The sequence below is a fragment of the Lynx canadensis genome, chromosome D4 (assembly GCF_007474595.2).
Source record: "Lynx canadensis isolate LIC74 chromosome D4, mLynCan4.pri.v2, whole genome shotgun sequence".
NCBI lineage: Eukaryota > Metazoa > Chordata > Mammalia > Carnivora > Felidae > Lynx > Lynx canadensis.
In genome coordinates, this window is record NC_044315.2 from 86,281,056 (window position 1) to 86,293,910 (window position 12,855).

Consider the following 12,855-nt stretch of genomic DNA (forward strand, 5'->3'; position numbering starts at 1 on the left):
GTCAGGAAATCCTGCGACTCTGCCTTCAAAATAGATCCTGACCACTTCTCTCCAAGGGGCAACGCTCGCTTCATCCAGGAGCCCCGGGTCCTCTGTGGAGCCCATGGCAGCCTTCTCGCTGGCTCTCTGTCTGTTCTCACAGGCTCTCAGCTTCCCCCCCACCCCCAGTGGCACTCAGGTGAAAACCTAAGCCGGTCACAGGTGCACACAGCACCCCCACCCGCCCTGGGCTCCCTCCTCTCATGGAACAAGATGTAAACACCTCTCTGTGACTTGCAAATGGCTGGGCATGTCATTTTTCACCCAAACCAGAACTTTTCTTCCCTTGTGAGGGTAAAGAGGTGCCCTCACTATGCCAGAGAAAACAGCCACAGGGGCGCCTGGGTGGCTCAGTCGGTTGAGCGTCTGGCTTCGGCTCAGGTCACGATCTAGCAGTGTGTGAGTTCGAGGCCCGCATCGGGCTCTGTGCCGACAGCTCAGAGCCTGGAGCCTGCTTTGGGTTCTGTGTCTCCCTCTCTGCCCCTTCCTCACTCACGCTCTGTCTCAGTCTCTCTGTCTCTCTCCAAAATGAATAGACATTAAAAAAAATTTTTTTTTAAAAACTAGCATAAAGCAGGTCATACGTTCCCCAACCTACAAGGCCTTGTGTAGCCTGGAGGCCCCCAACCACCCACCTTGCTGACCCCCAACCTGCCTCCCTCATTTATTCTGTCTCTCATTCTGCCCCAGCCACATTGGCTCACTCTTGCTACCAGGAGCATATTCCCTCTGCCTGGAATGCCCTTCCTCCGGATCTCCATGCGGCTTGCCCCTCCCCCTCGTTTATTTAGGACTCTGTTTAACACGCCTCCTCAGAGAAGCCTTCCCGGACCACCCTCCCTGGTCCTTCACTCCCCGTCCTCAACCCTGCTTTATCTTCCTCAGCCTCTGCCTGCAATGATCATTTTACATCTATTTGTTGCCCGTTAATTACCCGACACCTTCATGAGGGCACTGACTTTGCCTCGTTCGTGGCGAAGCTCCCAGCACAGTGCCTGGCGTGTAAATGTAATAAATTTAATAAAATACATTTAATTTAAGACAACACACAAAATCTGAGCTTAAAATATCATGGGTAAGGTGTGCATTCCCAGGGCAGAAATCCACACAGGGTTCCCCCCCCTGCTCCTGAGGCCACAGGGCTCCTCGGTGACAGGTTGTCTGACAGGCCTCCCTCTTCTGACATTCCAGCATCCCCACTGCTAACCTTCCCTCTTGCAGAGTCCTTCCTGACTTAAAAACATAGTCTCTCGGGGCGCCTGGGGGGCTCAGTCGTTTAAGCGTCCAAATCTTGGTTTCGGCTCAGGTCGTGGTCTCACGGTTGACGAGTTTGAGTCCCGTGTCGTACTCTGCACTGACAGTATGGAGCCTGCTTAAGAGTCTGTCTCTCCCTCTCTCTCTGCCCCTCCCCTGCTTGTTCTCTCTCTCTCTCTCAAAATAAATAAACTTCAAAACAAAACAAAAAACATAGCCTCTCAAGCTGCACCCCAGCCACAGCCACAGCCGTTTTCCAAAGCCAATTTGGTTCCCTCCGTCCAGCAGCTGTGGGAGCCAGCTGGAGTGGGGACCCCTCCTCCCCGCTCACCTCTGCCAGCTTTTCCCGGGTGAGGTGTCCCATCCCAGAGTTTCCGGCTATTCAGTCCCGGAAATCCGCTCGCTGCTGGGAAAAGATTGGACAGGACACTGGGATCGCCCCAGTGCTTCCTCCCTCCTTCCTGTCTACTTCCCCTTGGGCTCTGGCGAGGGAGGAGAGCCTTGGAGAAGGGGGTGCCTGCACCAAGGATCAAGTGGACTGGGGGGTCCGAGCCAACAGGGGAGCTCAGGGCAGAGGCCGAGACCCAAGAAGCTGGGCCACACTCAGTCCCCATCACCTCACCCTGCCCCTCTACAAGACTCTAGGGTTTCCCAAACGTAACGTCTGCCTCCGATCCACTGCCATCACCCGCCTGGACTGCGGCCACCACCTCAGCACTGGCCTCCCTGCCTCTGTGTCTTCTGTGACTTGTTCTCACTCCAGCAACCAGCGCATTCCCGTTAAAGTGGAAGTCAGATCTTGGGATTTCCTGTGCTTCAACCCGCAGGAGTGGCCCCCCAGTGTCACTCAGAGTAAGGGCCAAAGTCCTCCTAACAGTCTTATAGAGTGGGTCCTCACCACCTCCCCCATCCCATGTCCTAACCTGCTCCCCTCACTCATGCTGCTCCAGCCATGCTGGGCTTCTTGCTGGATTTTGTCCCCACCTCAGGGCCTTTGCACTTTCTGTCCCTCCTCTGCTGGAATACTTTCCCTCCCGATACCACTGAGCTCTCTCGCTGCCCTCCATCAGATCTTTACTAAAACGTCCCCTTCCCAGTGAGGCCTTCCCTTGCCACCCATCTGAAAGTGTGACCCACTCCACATTCCCTACCTCCCTTCCCTGGTTAGTTTTTCTCTGTGGCACTTCATGTGACCTGCCATGCATCGACTATCTTCTCTTACTAGAACATAAGCTCCACAAGGACAGGGCTTGGGATCTGCTTAGAACAGTGCCAGACACCCCATAAAGATTTTTTGGAGTGAACGAATGTCACACAGCATCTCCATGCAACCCTGGGCACAAAGTCTGGTTCTCATGGCTCATTTCCCTGTGACTGGCACGGTCAGCCATCCCTCCTCTCTCCTCCTCGTTCTCCAGCCTGCCTGCACTTCCTCCAAAGACCTCTGCCTCCTCCAGCCTCAGGGCCTTTGCACAGGATGTTCCCTCTGCTTGGAACGTCCTCTCTCCCTTAGGCCAGAGAAATTTCTACTTGGTTTTCAGATCTCAGTTTGCTTGGAGATTTCTAGAACATTCTCCCTCCCATTGTTATGATCAAATTCAGGAATCAAAGCTTCCATTTTCAAAAACTCAGCTCCGTTAATTAATTATTATTTTTTTTATTTTATGGACTTAAAAAGGCACTTCCTCTCTAATATTTGTGGTGAAATCAATTAATAAATAATACTGACAATTGAGCTAAATCAGTCCCATTAATCAGCCACATTAATTATTCAAATAACCAGCCCTTTTAATTGCCTGTATTAACTGATTTGTTCTGATAACTGATACCGCTTATTGCATACATTAGCTTAATTAATTGGACTAATGAGCAGTTATTAGAGCCCATGATCCTTTAGTTCCCCAACACGGGTCCAGATCTGAGCTCTACCTTCAGGGCCTCCGACCCGGCCCAGGAGAAAGGGCAAGGCTCCCGAGGGATCCTGGAGGAGGGGCAGTAGATACCAGCTGCAGTCCCCTTCCACCCTGGCCCTCCCTTGCCATGGGCAGCCTTGCCCTCTGCAGACAGGCCTGTGGCCCATCTACCCTCTCTCTGACCCCCAGTTGGCTCCCTTGGACCTCCAGGCCTGGCCACGTGGCCTCAAGTGGACACTTCCCCGACCTCTGCCTCCTGCTTCTCTGCTTTCCCCCGCCTTCACCTCTCTGATGTCCAAGGGCCTCTCCTGGAAAAAGGACAAAACTGTCTTCCCGGAGAGGCCACGAGGATCCTGAGAAGGAAGGGTGCAGAGTTCCCAGACCCTCCTCGTGTGCCTCCTCGTGCTGCCCAAGCTCCCAGCCATGGAGATCTCCCATCCTGCCCCTCCTGAGGCCTGAGATTCTTTCCACCCTTCGCTCCAATCGTCACTCACCCCGGCAGAGAAGCAACACTGCTCTGTGCTCCTTAGGTTTTTATTTGTTTTTTTTTAAGTAGGCTTCACAGTGCAGAGCCCAACGTGGGGCTTGAACTCATGACCCTGAGATCAAGACCTAAGCTGAGATCAAGAGTTGGACACTTAACCGACTGAGCCACCCAGGCGCAGGGACAGAAATCCCTGCCTTTCCCTGCCTACCCTGCTATGGGGCCTTTGGGGTTCTCTGCCAGGAAGGCTGTTGGCTTTAGCCCCTGCCCTGCCCTGCCCTGCCTCCTGTAAGATGGGCCACCACTGTCCTGAAGACATCCCTGCTCCTTCTCCACCATTCTGTGCCCTCAGTCTTCTGGACAGCGGTGAGCTTGCCGGCAGGTGTCCAGAAAGGGTACCAGCCCTGTGAGGATAGGGCAGAGGGAGGCCACGTGAGGATAGGGCAGAGGGAGGATAGGGCAGAGGGAGGCCCTGTGAGGATAGGGCAGAGGGAGGATAGCGCAGAGCTGAGGATTCTGAGCCCTGAGAGCTACTAACTGATACGCAAAAGGGGAGGGCATGTATGGAGCACTGACCGCCATGCCCTTGATAATGGAAAACACTGAAGTTTGTGACTTGATCCAGGACTCACAGCTGCTCGGACTAGATCTGCTTTGTTCCTTGCAGGAGGCAGGCTCCCCTGGGAAAAGGGGACCACTCCGGGGTAGAGATGAGGAGAAGGTGGGGAGGGGAGGGCAAAGAGAAATAATATTTCAACCCGACTAGGAGCCCCAAAGCTATGTCAAGAAGAAGAAATGGAGCAGGGATGGGAGGAGAGAGGACCCTCTTTGGCTCTGGAGAGGGCCCTCCGCTGAGCGGGAGGAAGCAGTGTGACCCTGGGCAAGTCCCCCTCATTGGGCCTCAGTGAACTCTTCTAGAACATGGGCGCGGTGGTAGCTAGAGCAGCTCCTGTGTGCTGGTTCTTCCCTGGGCCAAACCCGGGACCTCAGCTAGTCCTCAAGATGACCCTGTGAAGCAGGTGCTATTATTGTCCCCAGTTTACAGATGGGGAAACTGAGGGTCAGAGAGGGCAAGGGAGTTGCTCAATGTCGTCCAGTCGGTGAGGTATCCAACTTCCTCCCCAGCTCTACTCCACATAGGTCCAGGATTCCGCACGCAAGGTCCCCTGAGGGTTTCGGGGCATGTGGCTCCAGCTGGGGGTGGGGGTACAGCCCGTCCTTCCTGAGCCAGTGCAGTTCCCACAGCCTGAGGCATCCGGGGGTCTCGAGGACTGTGAGAAAGTCTCCACAGGAAATGAGAGCTGGGAGCAGCTGGGCCCCTTCGGAAGACAAGGACCAGCCGCCCAGAGCCTGACCAGGCCGAACAGGCTGGGCCCACCACAGCCCCCTCCCCTGGTGGGTAATCACTACCAGATGCCCAGCAGCTGACGTCACTCTGCAAGGGCCGAGAGAGGGTCGTGGGACTCTGGGGAGTGTTGGAAATTCTTGGACCAGAATCAACATTCCAAAAGGAAATGGGATGGGGTGGAGAGTTGCGGGGCGGGGGGGGGGGGGGGGGGGGTTCTTGGCCTGTTCTCAGTGCTTGGCACCAGGGCTGGGGCACCCGCCACGCAGGGTGCCCCTGGCTGCCCTATGGGGTGCACCTTCTCCCAATCTCCTTCTGAACAGCTGTGGGAGTGGGGGGTGGAGGGGTCTGGGTCTCTGTGATCTGGCAGGGAGGGAAGGACGCTTGGGTGTGACACTTTACAATGAGTAGAAGTGCATTCAAACCCTCCTCAAAGGAGAGGTCCTCGTAAAACATAAGTCAGAATGAGGCCCTCCTCTGCTCAAGGCCAGCAATGGCTGCTTCTCGCTGAATCAAAGCCCAGTCCTTGCCGGGCCTTCCAGGGTTTCCATTATCTGAACTCATTTCCTCTCTGGCCTCGCCTCCCACCACTCCACCCTCCCCCCCGGCCCCCATCTTATTCTCCTGCAGCCACTGTGGGTCCCAGCTGCTCCTCAAACATGCCAAGGACCCTCCTACCTCAGGGCCTTTATACCTGCTGTTCCCTTGGCCTGGTACACTCTTCCCCAGATATCGAGAGGGTTTGTTCCCACATCCCTTTGTTCAAACATCACCTCAAGGTGACCTTTTTCCTGGCTTACCTTCCTAAACTGCTACCACCAGGCATACCCCTGGTTGGTTTCAGTATTTCTCCCAGCACTTTTCTCTTCTGCTGAACCATATAACTTGTTGTCTTATCATGTCTCCCCCCACACTGGAACGGAGGCTCCATGATAGCAGGGTTTTGTCTGCTGTGCTCACTGCTGTCTCCCCAAAACTTGGAAGAGTATCTAGGGCATAGTTGCATCACAGTAAATATTAAAATGAGTGAAATTCCAGCTCAACTAAATGTGTCATCTCGAGCAGGTTAGTAACCTCACAAAACCTCAATGTCTTCATCTGTAAAGTGGGCTCCCATTATCTGTCTTCCAGGGGCTTATGGGAAGTCATTTCAATAACGGTAGAAATGGCTTTGAGATTTTTATTTGCAGGAGGTAAAATGTGGTCTAGTGACTTGGGATCAAGTCTAGGCTCTGACACCTCATCTCTCTGTGACCCCAGGAAAATCCCTTCCCGCCTCTGAATCCTGGTCTTTTCACCGGTAAAATGAAGCAAAAAGAAGTTTCCTTTCACACGGCCTGTGTGGTAGGTGGCACCCATTGGGTGCTTCAAGCAGGGACTGGCCAGTTATGAGCCAGATCTTGACCCCCTCTTCTAGGACCCTGGCCTAAAAGTTCCTGTGTGTGGGCATGGGTCTGGATGGAAGGTGTTGGGGCCTCCTTTCCTTCACTGGGCCTCCCCTTCCTCCTCCTTAACAGGGACTGCAGAGGAGGGTCGTCAGGGCTCTCTGGACCTGCTATTTCCCTGCAGAAGGCTGAGGTGCTAGGGGTAGGGTGAGGCTAGGCTGGTGCTGTCCTTTCTGGGCGCTAAGGGCTCTTCACCCCCTCTGCTCCCGGCCCCTCCTCCCTCCTTCCTCCTCATCCCCCACGATCTCAGCAGAGAACAGGGCACCAGGAAACTCCTGCAGTTTCACCTCTTCCCCTTCCTTCCTTCTGCTCCAGGTGCACCCTGCCTCCCAGGGGGTAGGGGAGGGACACCATCTACCCCAGCTTAGACCACTCCCTGAGCAGCCACTGAGATGACCCCCTTGGGACACTGGGGAATGGGGCCCCAGTCTTGTTCAGTGGCAATTCTCAAATGCCCTCCTCCCCAGGTTGGATGTACCCTCAGAGATCATCCCAGACCCATCTGGGCTGCTGGGGAGATTTAAGGCCCAGAGTAGGGCAGGGCAAATCTGAGATCACACAGGCAAAGCAGCTCTCCTGACTCTGGGACACAGGGCTGGGCTTCAGGGACTCCTGGAAGAAACATTTCATTTCTAGCCTCCTGCTTGGCTTGGAGGGCAAGTGGGGACACTGGGTCTCAGGACACCAGGAGGGGGCTCAATCTGATCTGCTAACCTGACCCCACCTCAGGACCATTGGACACTCTGGATGATTGGGGGATGGAGGGCAGTCTCTCTATTTCCTCCACCAGCTCTAGGCCAGGCCTGATGCTGGAGGCACTGCCAGGACCACCAGGGCCCCTGCCCACAGAGGAGGAAGGCTGGGTCCTAGACTTGGCATTCTCAAGGTTTCTCAGGACCATCCTTCCCAGAGGCCCTGGCCCTGTGGGAGGGGAACAGCCTGCCCAGCCTTTAAGGGCATGGTCCAGGAAGGTGGAGTTAAACCCTGGGTCTAACTAACCTTCACTGCTGTGGAGAACCGGGCAAATAATCTCCCTTTACTCATCTGTAAAATGGGGATGATAAACGTGCCCCTCTTCCGGGGCTGTTGTGAGAAGTAAATACCCAGCCTGTGCGAGGGCAAGGCAGGGACAGAATTACACCAAAAGAAAGTTTAAAAGTCCCTGATGCTAACGGGCATCCCGGTATGTTGGTTGCCCCAGGGGCACCGATTTCCCCTCAAACCATTGCCATCCCCGCATGCCCTCCTCAGGCCCAGCTCGGTCACTCACCCTCTGGGTCCCAGTGACGGACATCTTCGTCCCACTGCAGTCATGGTTCCCCCGCAGTCGCTGCCTGAAGCCTGGGTACCTCCTCAGCCCGAGGGCTCCCGCCTTTCTCAGGCCAGGGAGCTCTGAAGCGCAGAGCAGTACTCCGGGGGCGGAGCCTGACCTGTAGACCACGCCCCGGGCACGCCCCTCGCCCTCTGCCGGGGGCCGCCCCACAGCCTACACCTCCCGCTAGGAAGGACACGCCCCGCCTCGGGAACGCCCTTCCGCCTCCTGTCTCGCTCCTCCCCCTACCCCCATCTGTTAGCATCTAAGGCCGGGAAGGCCACGCCCCCCGGACACACCCCTCTGCCTTGACCCGCCCCGTTCCAACACCACCTTCCCTCAGCAGTCCGCCTGGCAGCCTGAAAGGGCCGCGCCCCCAGACACGCCGCTCCACCCGCCCCTTTCCTGCAAACTCACAAGGCACGTCTCAGACCCTAGGCTGCCTCAGAACGCCCCAGAACCTATCAGGCCTTCTCCCCTGCATACAATCCTTGCTCTTCCACCCTCAAATGAGGCTGAACTAAGGAGGGGACGGCACAAGACAGCAGCCTGGAACAGCCAGGGATGATGGAAAAACATTTACTGTGTTTCCACTGTGCTAAGATTTTAAAAGTCCTGTATGTGACTCTTGATTCTCATCATGCCCTACAAGGTAGGTGCTATCATTATGCCATTTATCAGCTGAGGAAACGGACGCTCAGAAAAGGAAACAGATTTATCCAAGGTCATGCAGTCAGTAAGAGGCAGAGTCTGGACTAGATTCATTCTGAAACTTTACAAAGTCTTGCTCCCCATTGAACAGAGGTCTAGACTCAATTACCCCAGCACACAGAAACTGTGCTTGGTGTCTCAGGGCAAAGCCATTCCAGAGAGGTCTCAGAACTGGCCCTAGAGTTACTTTTGCTCAGCTGGGGTTTTTTCCCCTCTTTATTTCAATAAGTACATCTGACCAGTGTGGTTTAGACCCAGGGCCTGAGGGTTGAAAAGCTGGAGACTCCTGTGGTTGAGATTGAGGGGTCTCCCAAGGGCACGAAGCACACAGCTGTACAGCTTAGAGGGTGGTGGGTACAATGTGAGAGATGAGTGTGCCGCCATTGGAGGCGGGCAGTTTCTGCTCAAATCCAGCTCTACCACCTTGCCTGAGTCTCAGTCTCCCCATCTGTAAGATGGGTCTCATGATATAACAATAAATGCTTTTACAGAGCGTTCGGTGAGTAACATATGTTTTGACACCCAGTAGAATGGGTGCCAGGGTCATATCATCACTATGTATATTTTTGCATGAACTCAGCTCACCCTATAACCAAGTGAAGTGGCAACCAGGGGGAGCAGTGTTGTCCAGTAGAACTAAAGGTGATTTGGGTGTGGGGGTCCTGGGCAGGGATCCAGCGATTGGGCTTGGGGCCCAGCCGGCTCCTGGAGGCTGCCTAGGGCGAGTTCAAATCTCCCCTGTGTCATTTGACAGATGTGCAACCTGCCTGGGGCAGATGACTTTGCCTCTCTGAATCTTTGGTTCCTCATCCGTCATATGGAAATGACAGAATCTCCTCCCCAGTTGTTTTTGTTTTGTTTTGTTGAGAATTAATTGCAAGTGAAAGACCAAGCATAGTGCCTGGTCTGTAGTAAGCACTTGGTTCATGTGTAGAGTTTTTATTCCCCCTAGAAGTGTGTTTTGTGTGTGTGTGGGGGGGGGAGGGCTCCTCTCCAGGCTCTATTGGCAGGAGGTTGGAGGCACCCTTCCCGCAGATTCCACTCTCACCCCCACCCCACTGTGGGCACCTACCTTTCCTGAGGCACATTCCTGGGAGCTGTTTCTTCTTTTCTGTCTGCGCTGGGATCCTCAGGCTCTCCCGTGGGGCCCATTACGGAAGGGTTGGGTCCCACTGCTGGGGTGTCCTCCAGGGGGGCATTGGTCCCCACCACCACCTCCTTCGCGGCCTCCAGGCCTGGAGGGTTGGGCAGATCTTGGGGCACCAGGTGGGATTCAGAGCCCACCTCCTTGGTCTCCCGGGTAGCCTGCTGATCACGAGCCTTCTTGGTGCTGTGGCGAGGCATGGTGCCCATGTGGCTGTACATGTCACTGGAGCGGGCATAGGCTGGGGGGCTTTGTGGGACAGTCATCATATCATCCTGTGTAGCCTCAAAGGTGTCTCGCTCCAGGTGGGACCGGATACTGAGGGAGGCTGAGGACCGTTTCAGAGTGAAAGACCGAGGGAGGTTGGAGAGACTCCCGAGGCCCTTGAACTTGAAGAACTCTGGCAGAGGAAGTGGGGGGAGGGAGGGCAAGGGGAAGACATGAGTTAATGCCAGCAGCAATAATAAAAAATACATGTCGTTCTTCTGACTGAGGGTTCAAGGAGGGTCAGGGCTTCTCTGACACTCCCTTTGTTCCCGTAGAACAACATGCAGCTCTAGAGTCACACAGACCTGAGCGACCGTCCCTGCTCTTCCACATCCTTGCTGTGTGACTTTCGGCAAGTCACTTGACCCTTCTGAGCCCCATTCTCCACATTAGCAAAATAGAGATTGTAGTGCCCACCTCCTATGGACAGCGGAACTGAAGGAAAGCATGTAAATAACAGACTTAATATGGTGCCTGGCACCCAGAATATCCTGGAGAAGTTATGAAGGCAATGACGATGATTGCAGTGAACGCCTCCGCATTGGTCAGCTATGCTTCATGCATTACATCACTGAGTTCCCAGCATAACTCAATGACACAAGCTTAATTTCCCTTTTCTGCAGATAACGAAGCGGAGGTCAGAGCTGTGGAAAGACCCGCCCGAGGTGGCATCGTGGGCAGGTGAAGCATGTTCGTGTGGTCGTGGGGTGGGGTGAGTGAGGAGGGGCTGTTTGAGCACCAGGGACAGGGGATGAAATGAGAAGGGGGTTGTTGGGAGCCTGGGGGGCCCACTCTCTGAGGTTCTGTCCTTCCTGTCAGCTGAGCCCACGGTGGGGACTCAGGCGGCAGGGCTTGGGTGATACCATCTCCTCGTTTCCGCAGGGGTGCCTGTGAGTTCCCTCCTCCTTGCCCCCAGCTGTGGGACTGTCCCTCCTCTAAGCCGCCACCCTCTGACAACCCTATGGCCTCCAGGCGAGTGAAAAGGAAAAACTCTGGCATTTTCCACTTCCTAGGTACCCTCTGCCTCCTCAGGTCCTCACCACGATGCCCCCATTGATGAGAGAGGAAACTGAGGCCCAGAGAGGGGAGGGACTTGCCCAGGGTCACACAGCAAGGCTGAGCCCTGATGAGGGGCTCAGGGCTCTGGACTGCTGGGGTCAGTGTTCTGGGGCTTTCCCCCCAGCCCTGCCCACCCTCGACTGTCTTAGCCTCTGCCTCCTGACAAACACTGTCAGAAAGTTCTGAGGCTCTGCTCTAAGAAAGCTATACCTCTGGGCAGAATTGTGCCAATTGCCAGGAGGAGGGCCAAGAACCGCTGTCTCCTGGGCACTGGGGGATCTGGAGGAAACAGTAGTGGGACAGGGAGGGAAACCGAGGTGAGTCCAGGAACATGGGATTGAGCCCTGCTGGGCAGCCCCATATGATCCAAAGCATGTCTCTGGGGCCCAGTATTTTCATCTGTGGAATGCATCTTAATCCTGGCCCTGCCCCCCCCCACCCCCCCCCCCCCCCCCCCCCGTGCTGTCAACGGTCAAGTTGAAGGGCTCAGGGGAAGCAAAAGTTGGCTGAGACCCGGAGGAGACTGACTTGGGGAAACAGAGCCTTGGTCAGGGTGACCCCTGATCGAGCTGCCCTGGGTCCCAGCGTCACTGCTGGTGGGGACATGGGGCAGCTTCTCCTGGTGCACCCATACCCACTCCGGCCCCAGTAACTTCCAACTGAGCCCCCGTGTGAACCAATTCCAGGGGCAGGGCGTGGAGCATGTGGAGGTCCTCCCTTGCCCGGCCCCATGAGGTCCAAGGAAACCAGAGATGGTCACACCCACAAATGGTGAGACAGAGAAACAGAGACTGGCAGAGCAGAGATGGAGAACCAAACCAGCTAGAGACAGAGAGAGCTATGGGGCCAGAGTGACAGAGGGAAGGCGACAAGGAAACCCAGAAGCAGAGAACTCCAGAGAGGGATAGAGATGGACAGAAAGAGAAACAGAAACCAGACAGTGATAAAGAAGCAATGCAGAGAGAGACTGAGACGGACGGACAGACAGAGAGATGAAGGGCAGTGCAAAGGGCACCCTGCACTCACTGAACTTTCTGCTGGCTTTCTTGGGTCCCTCCGTCATCTTGGTGGGTCGTGTAAAGCCCCTGGCCAGCGGGCAAGTGGCCGCTCTCGACTCCGGACATCAACGTTGAGGTTCTTCCCTCACCTCCCCTTCCCCTTTCTTGCACCCTCTTGCCGCTCGCTTCCTCTGTGTATTTTTAAACCAGTGAAACTCCCACAGCTCCACCCTCCCCATCCTCTCCACGGGGGCGGGCCAGGGCCTCCCCCACTCCGGGCCCCCATGGGCTGCCTCCTTGACCTTGGCTATGGGGGGGAGAGGGGGGCAGGGGGCAGACCACAAGCCCATGGGACCCGGAGGGCCTGGGGGGACAAACCACAGGCCCTGGGAATGGAGCCCACTGGGTGGGGGCTGTGGGGGGGACCCGCTGACAGCTGTCAGGGGGTCTGGCCAGCGGCTGGAAGGGTGCTGGGAGCCAGGCCAGCCCACAGGGCAGTTTGTTCTAAGCCTCGGTGCCTGGGGAAGGACTGGGAGCAGTGAAGAGTGCTGTGGTTAGGCCCGTGGCCCTGGGGACCACCCAAACCCAAGTTCAAATCTTGGCTGGCTACTTTGTCACCGCGTAATCCTGGCTAGGCCACTGACTTCCCTGAGCCTCAGTTTCCTCACTGTGAGCAGGGGGTATTTGCAATGCCCACCTCACAGGGTCCAGTTCGGTGTGAAGCCTGGCACAGAATCGGTGCCCACCAAGGCATGATCATTCCTTTTTAATCCAGGGGGACACGGTGGCAATTTGGTCCACCACACCCTTTATACAGGGATGGGGGGAATCTGGAGCACAGACGGGCAGAGGGAGTGCCCCAGGTCATCTGGCAGGTTGGTGGC

At 55.7% G+C, this 12,855-nt stretch overlaps 1 protein-coding gene across 4 annotated transcripts in view; it reads right to left on the bottom strand.

The window, feature by feature from the left end:
• The window catches only part of SH2D3C (SH2 domain containing 3C), a 30,141-nt gene extending 17,997 nt beyond the window's left edge, over positions 1-12,144 (bottom strand). Inside the window, exons 1-2 of one of the 4 annotated variants that reach the window (XM_030293092.2) lie at positions 12,000-12,144; positions 9,576-10,047 (exon numbers count right to left, since the gene is read on the bottom strand). In XM_030293092.2, the coding sequence (XP_030148952.1) occupies positions 9,576-10,047; positions 12,000-12,036 (509 nt within the window). In that variant the 5' untranslated portion in view covers positions 12,037-12,144. Of the gene's footprint in view, positions 1-5,835; positions 6,025-7,750; positions 7,886-9,575; positions 10,048-10,331; positions 10,471-11,999 lie in introns of those variants that run through there. The other 3 variants (XM_030293096.1, XM_030293094.1, XM_030293095.2) reach the window with 3 other exon arrangements.
• Positions 12,145-12,855: the final 711 nt, after the last annotated feature.